The 9264-nt window shown below is 51.0% G+C and overlaps 1 protein-coding gene across 2 annotated transcripts; it reads right to left on the reverse strand.

Annotated features, from left to right (window-relative positions):
* Nucleotides 1-483: 483 nt before the first annotated feature.
* PHB1 (prohibitin 1) lies at nt 484-8896 on the reverse strand. 2 transcript variants are annotated; one of them, XM_005301919.5, is made up of 7 exons: nt 8458-8896; nt 7324-7448; nt 6548-6709; nt 5547-5689; nt 4539-4655; nt 2561-2656; nt 484-1716 (listed from the first exon to the last, which is right to left on the reverse strand). In XM_005301919.5, the coding sequence occupies exons 2-7, from the start codon at nt 7409-7411 to the stop codon at nt 1504-1506; spliced, it is 819 nt and encodes a 272-aa protein (XP_005301976.1). In that variant the 5' UTR covers nt 7412-7448; nt 8458-8896; the 3' UTR covers nt 484-1503. The 2 variants fall into 2 exon arrangements, with proteins under 2 accessions (XP_005301976.1, XP_042700438.1); XM_042844504.2 differs by having other exon boundaries at nt 8354-8474.
* Between the last annotated feature and the right edge of the window lie 368 nt (nt 8897-9264).

Below are 9264 nucleotides of genomic sequence, written 5' to 3' on the forward strand. Positions count from 1 at the left end.
CCCCCAAGTTCAATTCTCAGTCTAGTACTCTACCCCCAGAATTATTCTGCCGCTTGAGATGCATGAGCCCTCTAACCTCTGGAAGTCCAGTTGGTGAATCTTTGCAGCAGAAGCCTTGCAAGCTGTCTTCTATTTACTGGTTTCAGCGAAAAGTCTCACAACAGCTCATGAGGGCATTTTGATTCTCACACTAAGTGCAAACAGGAAGCCCAGCAACAGACACGTGAAGGCTAGTATTGTCTAGTGGAAGACGGCTCAAGTTTTAATTCAAGAGCTCCATTCCTCAAGCCAAGTTTTATTTAACCAAAAGCAATTTGTTTTTGTTCCACTGCTTGGGAATTTTGCTCAAGACACACCCTTCTTTGGAGCCAGAGAGAATCTTGCTGCGGGGGACTTTTTGCTTTGGGACCTGAAATAGCAACAGCCAGAAGCACCTTTTTTCAGAACTTCATTCTTTTAAGAAATGGAAACATGACAACGCTGGGCAGGGTGGTGGTTTCATTTATTGAAGGCTGGGTTATACAACTTCGTCTTTCACATCCTCATTGTAATTCGGGTTCTCTAAATAAAAACGCAGCGGTGGTGCTGCAGCGAATCATACTGCCAAGATCAGACTGTCTGAACCGTGGAACATTAAGTCAGACCTTCTTTGTCTGAATTAGACACAAACGCCACCACATTTACCAACCTTGGTGGAGACCCAACCCCGCGTACAACAGGGAGTCACAGCAATCAGGGCACCGAGGAGGCGGAGAGAGGGAACTATTTCATTATGCACAGAAGGAATGTTTCCTGTAGAGTAGAAATAGCTTCACTTCTACATCAGGAAAGTTCCACCTTTTGGGGTGCAAAGGTTAGAACTCAGCTGCTCTGACACCCCCGCTCACATGCCATAAGGCCACCCCTCCTGCCTACAATGCCACGGTTCAGAAAGCCAATCAGAGCAGAGCTGCTAACCTGACAACAGATGTCCTCTTAGCCTCAGCTGACACCTGCAAAACACTGGGTTGAGTAAGGAAGAAGGCCCTCAGCACTCCCATTCCCTTTCTGTAGGCAGCAGGGACAAACAGCGGTAGTCCAGGGCATGCGTGCCATTGCCTTAATTGACCATGCTTTGTGAAGCAGGACAGTGAAATCTCATTGGTACAAAATTTCTATGGTCAACAGAGAATGGCCTGGTCTACTACAAATTCATCCAAGAAGCGAACACAAGACATCATTCCCCCCACCCCGCTCTACCCTGGATTCTCAAGAAAGGGGCAATTTCTTCCATCTAGTTTACTGACCATTGCAGCTTCTGCACTGAGTGTACAAGGCCATCGGAGGAACTCCGTATTCTCGTCAAAGAGAGCTGAGCGTTACGAGATTAAGGACTCGATTGAGGATGCATTTAATTTTGTTTCCTTTGCTTTACCCAATCAGGAAATCTCAATGATTTTTTTTGTTTTTTGTTTAAGGGATTATTTAGAGGCAATTAGATAACGACTGGTTGCAAAACTACGTTCACTGGGGCAGCTGGAGCAGCACCGACTGGCCGGATGGCAGGTAGGTGATGTTGCGGGACCGTGAGAGCTGGTAAGCGATGTCTTCGGCTGCCTCCAGCTTGCGCAGTTCAATCAGGCCATCCCCGGCTGCGGTCAGTGCGGTGGCGACCAGCTCGGCTGCGATTGAGTCCCCCTCAGCAGTAATGACAGCTGCTTTTTTCTGCTGCTCAGCCTGCAAGGGGAGCAAAAAAGAATGGGCATGTAGGGTAGGAATAGGTGGGATGAAGAACCTGAAAAGCAGGTGGAAAATGCAGCTGCCATCCTTGATGATTTAAGACCTGAACTTCCCCTCTCCCGCACCAACAGCCTTAACAAGGGAGCTCAGCCAGGCCATTAATTGACAAGAAAAGAGGGGCACTGGCAAGGTAAGCGATCCCAGGTAAAGGTGCACAGACTTGCTTCGTTACCATCTTACAACTGGAATGGTTAGTTTCACTGTGTTTCCCATCAGTTTCATTTTCAGCATGTGTCAACATGAAACTTGTGTTTCCAACAATGCTCCAGGACTTTTTAAACAAGATTATTTTCTGTTGAAACTTACAATGCTTTGCGCTCCGATCAGCCAAGGATCTCCAAGTACAGTGCAAAGAATTAAGCCACACAGCAACCCCCCTGAAGTAGGTACTATGCCCATTCTCCAGACTGGCACATGGAGAGCTTAACTGATTGTTTCAAAGGTTCAGCAAGTCAGAAACAGAATCAGAGCACCCTCAATCTCTCACCCCAGCTCTTGCAAGAGATGATGCTCCCTCCTTTAAAAAAACCTCCAGAGAACATTGCTATTCAGTAGGTTTGTTAAAAATACCACAGCTGATTTCAGAAGACTCAACGTAACAGCGCAGCTTTGAAGTGTGACTATTAAGAACAGATAGAGCCTGCCCGTTCTGTGGCATGCTTTCCTGGTCAGAGCATTCTTAAGTGCTTCAGAACATTGGACAGATGAATGTTACTAGTCGGGGTAGGAACTGGATGACTGGGGACTGGAGTCAGTCCCCAGCTGGAAGTCGTCCACTCACCTTTTCCACTATGAATCTGGCTCTCTCTGCTTCCTGCTGGGCCACCTGCTTCAATTCTACTGCCTCCGTGAACTCCTTCCCAAAGGTCAGATGTGTCTAAGGGGGGGAGGGCGGGGAATGAGGAAGATGAGAGTACCCATTAGGATAGTTCTGCTGCTAGGAACCACTCACCATCGGAGAGGCAGGAAACCTGCCTGTATCACTGAAGCTGGAGAAGAGAAGAGGAAGGAGGTCCCTCTTCCTCAGAGATCTTATTTGGTACACTGGACCAAGAAGGAGAGCCACACCATGTTCTACAGTCTGAACTCAGAGCTGATGTAAACAGGCATAGCTCCATTGACATGAATGGAGCAGCAGCCTCTTCAATCAGGTTTGACTCAGTTTCTACCTTCAACTGGTTTCTGTTTTGAATTTAATGGGCGGCAGCGGCGGCGAACAGAGCTGTAAAGCATTTACTAAGTAAAGCCACCTAAAGCCAGAAAAAAAAAAATCAAGTAACGGAATCATCCCACAGTAGGCTTTAGACTCAGACTACATCTACACTACAGCCAAGGTCAACACTCTGAGATTGATCCACTGGTGGTTGATTTAGTGGGTCTAGTGAAGACCCACCAAATCAACAGCAGATCGCTCTCCAGTCGACCCCTGTACTCTACCCCCAACGAGAAGAGTAAGGTAAGTCGACAGGAGAGTTTCTCACGTCGATCCCCCACTGTGTAGACCCCACGGTAACTCGACCTAAGGTACGTCGACTCCAGCTACATGAATAACGTAGCTGGAGTTGTGTAGCGTAGGTTGACTTATCGCGGTAGTGTAGACATAGCCTCAAAGCAACATTACACTATCCTCCCAGAAAGTCCTGTTGCAACTTCCCAATGCAGCCAGTAGGGGGAGCTCGCTGTAGGTCAAGCTGTCCTGAAACCGACCTACCTTTCCCGCTCAATTCTGTACTTGTATTCTCAGCAGACTGTTTGAACAGCTGCACTCTACTGAGATGCAATAGGGGAAAGGTGAGCCTCCCTCTGCAGCATGTTCAGAAGGCAGCCGCCTCAGGCGGAAAGAGCCAATACTCACTTCCAGCAGGGAAATACTGGGACAGTGAACACACCTCACCAAGATAGTGTTTTCTAAGGAACACACCCAAAGCCAAGTCCAGAGTTTGCTCTGATCGGCTATTGTAGGGAAATCCCAGGAAGGGGTGCAGTGCATGTAATAAAGGATTTCAATTACAAGAAGCACTAGAGCAGAGCTCACCTCAAGGATGGTCTCAGAACAGGGGGTAGCCAGGAGGAGGAATTTAATTATTGACAGAAAACTGAAGGGAAAGATGCTAAACAAGGTTTGGATTTTTTTTTTTTTTTTTTACTGGGTGCTCAGGATATTGTAGCTTGTCCTTCTGCAGGCTTTCCCGAGATTCCCCTTATGCACATATAGGGCCTTCCATAAGAGTCTCTAAACAGTTTACAAACTGAGGCACAGTTGTCAGCCAGCAAGTCAGTACAGGCCAGGTCCTCAAGGATTTGCTCAAGTCACAGTAACTCAGTAACAGAGCCACCAGGAACAAAACCCAATAACTAACTACCAGCGCCCTGTCCTAGCCCCTGAGAGTATGTCTACACTGTGAGAAAAAACTTGTGACACTGAGCGTCAGAGCCCAGATCAGCTGACATGGGGCTGGGCTGTAGGGCTAAAATGAGCAGTGTAGATGTTTGGGCTCCAGGATGAGCCCCGAGACCCTCCCCACATGCAGAATCTCAGAGCCCAGGGTCTAGCCTGAGCCCAAACAGCTACACTGCAATTTTTATAGCCCCACAGCCCCAGCCATGGGTATTTTATAGACTTACCCAATGCATCACATTCCTCCCCTAACCTAGGATAAAAACCAGACGTCCCAACCTTCAGTCCCCTGCTCTAGCTACCATGCTACACTCGCGCTGGCTCTTATCTGAGCAAACTCCTAAAAAGAGAGAGCTCTTACCAAGGAAACGTCATCTAGGATGAGGCCAAAGGTATCTGCTCGCTCCGTGAGGTCTTCGCTCACTTGCCTGGAGACCAGCTCTCTCTGTGTGATCAGCTCTCCTGCGTCAAAACGAGCCTGAAGCCAGGACGGGCAGCAGAAGTGAGAGGGGAAAGAGACATGCACAAACAGGCAGATTCTATGAAGGAAAGCTCACAACATCTTGAGCTTCTCCACCCAGCTTTCCCCATCACAGACAGGGAGATGTTTGGGGGCTGCAGCCTAAAAGAGAATTCCAGCCCTTTTCAGTTGGAGCCTACTTGCAACTGATTGTCAAGGGCACCCTTTGTGCCCCAATACCAGACCCTACTATAGCAGTACAGTTCCTGTCGCTACTCCCCCTTTCCTTTCAATTCTTATCATCCTTTGTTCTTCCTTCTCTTGTCCCCGTCCCAGCCCCCACCCACACACCCCTTTCTTTTTTCTCCCTATGGTGTGTTTGTAGTGTGTGGCTCCTCTCCTTCCACTTTCCAAAAGGCCACATGTTTTTGCAGCTTAATGCTACAAGACTGGGGTAGAGAAGCCTAGGTTGGTGAGGGGGCTGCCTGAGGCTTCGTCACAGCCAGCCGGGGGAGCTGGGAGGGAAGGTGGGCAGTTTTCAAGGAGCTGCCTGTGGCATAAGAGGGACTCCCTTTGCTGGAGAGGCTGGGAAGCCCTACAGCAATTCAAGGCTGGAGAGGGGGCTGACGATAACTGTTCACTCTTGAATGGGGCTTTGAGGAGCACCAAAATGAACTCCGCTCCCCATCATGATTGACAAGACTGTATCTGATGCAACTATCAACTCTCCCAAACAGGGGGACGGCAGAGAAGCAAACAGCGGCATGACCATCTTCATTCTCTGGAGGACAACTTGCAGGAGGGTGTTTCTAGTCCAGAGCATTGAACGATCCATGCTAAATTAGGTCTCTCGCTGCTAGGGGAAGATCACAGCAGCACAACTGGCACAAGCCGTTGCATGGTCCTTACCACAACAGACTTCAGGATCTCGGTGGTGATGGACGGCAGTACGCGCTCGTCATAATCCTCACCGAGGCTAGTGAAAATTCGAGGTAACTGGGCAGCAACTGGTCTAAACAAGATACGCAGCGTGATGTTCACATTCTGTAGATCTGCAGAGATAGGTGCATGAGTTAGACAGCAAATCATGGGGACAAGGAATAGCTCTTTCTACGGCCACCGAACAGGGAAGGACAAATGTGTTCAGATCTCTCTCTTCCCTCCCACAGTATTTGCAGCGGCAAGCATCTCTCCTGCCCCATTTGTCCTTCTATTGTCTCTTTCATTGGAGATCTCAACACCTCTTACAAACATGATTTAAGCTTTGTCTTGCTTCTGAGGCTGGGAATTATTTACCCTACTCTATCTGTGGGGAAATTGTCTTTAAGGGACAACCTGAAGGCCTGAGGAAAGGGTTCCTTATCACTACCAATCACAGAACAGACTGCTGGCAGAGGAAACATGCCAGACTGATGCCAGCGCCCATGGGATTGCCACACCAGAAAGGACAAGAGCCTTATCCTGATTATGATTTTCTGTAAGGACACAGACCATGAAAATCAGGCCTTACCATCCCTCTGGCCCTGCCTACTTAGCCCTATTTTGTCCCAGGGATCCCATCCCCATTAGCTTACTTTACCAAGTCACCCAAAAGCAACATGAGAATAAGGGACAGGACATATGATCAAAGAGGTGTTTTGAGGAGCTACAATCTCGCAGGGCCTTAACTTTGAGGCACTATCCTGCGAGGTGCTGAAAAGCTCCTTCTGCCATTACCTTCATGGGGAGTGCAAGGCAGCCAGCATTTTGCAGGACTGCGCCCTAGTTGACATGGGCACTAAGGGTATGTCTACATGAGCTGGCACGCGCTACCCTTGGATGTCTAACTGCAGTGTAGACGTACCCTAAGGGACCCTGGGTGAACGACACCAATGTTGCTCTCACAGCTGCCACTTGCCCGGAACGCTCACCTTTGCTGCCAGTGATGACAGGGACATTACGTGGGCGAGAACGACAGTCAAAGATGATTGGTTTCTGTATCCAGGGGATGAGAAAGTGGGTTCCTTCTCCTACCACCACATCTTGAACACCACGGACTCGATCAAAGATAACGGCTCTGTGTCCTCCATCGACTAGAGGAGAAAAAAAGAGCACATCAAATACAACTTTAACCATCACCATTGATCATACTTTGCACATTACCAAAACACTTCACAGAAGATATCAGAGGCTTATCCACATTAGTTAAGCCTCTCCAACTCCCAGGGGGTTAATCAAATATTTTTATTTTACATGGGGAAACTGAGGTACAAATAAGTGACTTGCCCAAAGTCAAGCTAGTCAGTCAGTAGGAGAGCAAACGATAAAACAACTTTTGGCTCCTAGTCCCCTACTTTTCAATCACTAGACCAGTCTCCTTTCAAGAACACCATAGAAGACAGTTTTCTAGGCAGAAGATTTGATTCTGTTTTTCTGCATCTTGTGTCGTCAGTTACACTGGTGTCAAATACTAGCCGTTAAGAATGATAATGTTGTACGCCCATTTTGCACTGGCGTGAGTGACAACACAAGGAGCAGAGCAACCAAGAATGAAGGCCAGGAAGGCCAATTAATTAGTTCTCCCAATCCTGAGTAGCTGAGCTCAAGAACTATTCCAAGGCAAGTTTATACTCGCTTATAAATATCTCAGCTTCACTAATTTTTAGTAGAGAAAGATTATTTCAGCTCCATCTCTTCTGCTCCTCACCATTATAGAGAGCGGAGTTGACAATTCCCCCTGCAATGGCTAATCCCAAACCAAATTTGCCAATGTTCTCAAACAGTCTGGAAGCCATTTGTCAGTCCAACTGCAGCCTCTTTGCAGAGTCACACCTGCAAAAATCCAGTAAACATATTAGAAAGGTACTACTCAAGGAGCCTAGGTTTTCCTCTGTCCCTCTGTAGGACGGAGCCATAAAAAACTCCCATCCCCACTGACAGCATTCATCACAGCAGGAATAGCTGCAGCCCCAGGCTCCCTTCCCAGTCAGATCTCACCTCAAGCCCAGTTGAAGGTTGTCCCCTTATCACGGGAGCGCCCCTTTCCCTCACCACACTCCCATGTCCCACAAATCCCCTTGCATAGCCCAACACCTCAGACTAGACTCTCCGTGGAGCTCCCCTTCCCTTATCCTGAGGCTCCAGACTCCCAGAGGTCAGACCCTACAAAGGCCACAGACTTCACTCCATGCCCCCACACCAGGGCAAGGCCCTGAAATGCTCCTCCTCTCCTCTCTGTGCTTCCTTCCAGAGACAGCCCAGCACTAGGGCTCCACTGCTTTGTCCTCCACTCCGGGACCTCCAAATCCCCCTTCCCAGACCCCCCCCATCCTCCCCCTGGCATCATCCCCCAAGACAGCCAGCCTCCCACATCCTCCTCCAGCCCTGCTCCCCCTCTGTCCCAACTCCCCCAGGATCCTCCAGCCCCCCACTCCCTCTCCTTCCCAACTTCCCCAGCCCCCTCCAATCCCCCCATCCCCACTCCCTCTCCTTCCTAACTCTCCAAGCCCCCTCCTTCCCAACTCCCCCAGCCCCCTCCAACCCCCATATGCCTCCAGACCCCCATCCCATCTCCCCCTCCTCCCCCAGGATCCTCCAACTCCCCCCCCCGTCCTTCCCAACTCCCCCAGCCCCCCATCCTCTTCCAGCCCCGCTCTCCCGCCAAAGGAGGCCCCACTCCCAGCTCCCGTCCCCCCGGTGGGCGGGTCGCCTCGCGCGCTCCGGCTCTGACCCCCGACCTTCCACCTCCCGCTCCGGATCCGCAGCTAGCGCTCCTCCCTTCCCCCACTCCCGGCAGGGACCGGACCGGACCGGACCCCCAACTCCCCGCTTCTCCACTCACCTCCTGCCACAACCCTGACCTCCACATGAGGAGCCAGCCAACAGCGCCTGCGCCGTCCTCCGCATGCGCGTCTCTCATTGGTTCCCGCAGGCGCGCAAAGCGCTCTGGGATTCGTAGTTCGCCAGCCACCTCCTGCTCGCCCCTCTCCGGCGAGGCCGAAGCTGGCTAGACTACAACGTCCGGCAGGCCTCGTCCTGCCTCGCCCGCGGAGCAAAGTCTCTCTCTATTGGCCTCGGCTCTGCCTCGCTAGGCGCACGGCTTCTTGGGAAGTGTAGTCCCGCCGCGGGGGGAGGGACGCGGGATGCACGTGTTGGAGGAGCTGGTGCCTGAGGGGGCTCGGGGTTGGCTTGGCTCTCCGCTGTTCGCTCCCCGCCAGCCAGCGTGATGGGCACAGAGCCATGCTCCAACCCACGCCCACTTCTCTGCCAGGCAGAGAATCCTGCAAGAGACCATGTCCACCCCCACCCCCCATTTCTCAGCCGGGCAGGGGTTCCCCAAAAGGACCATGCTCCAACCCCCCTTTAAACGTCTCGGCCAGGCAGGGAATCCTGCAAAAGACCATGTCCACACACCCCCTCCCCATTTCTCTGCAGGGAGGGGGTTCCCCAAAAGGACCATGCTCCACCCCCCCTTTAAATTTCTCGGCCAGGCAGGGAATCCTGCAAAAGACCATGTCCACCCCCCCCCATTTCTCAGCCGGGCAGGGGTTCCCCAAAAGGACCATGCTCCAACCCCCCTTTAAACTTCTCGGCCAGGCAGGGAATCCTGCAAAAGACCATGTCCACCCCCCCCCCCATTTCTCAGCCG

Source organism: Chrysemys picta, chromosome 24, assembly GCF_011386835.1.
Source record: "Chrysemys picta bellii isolate R12L10 chromosome 24, ASM1138683v2, whole genome shotgun sequence".
NCBI lineage: Eukaryota > Metazoa > Chordata > Testudines > Emydidae > Chrysemys > Chrysemys picta.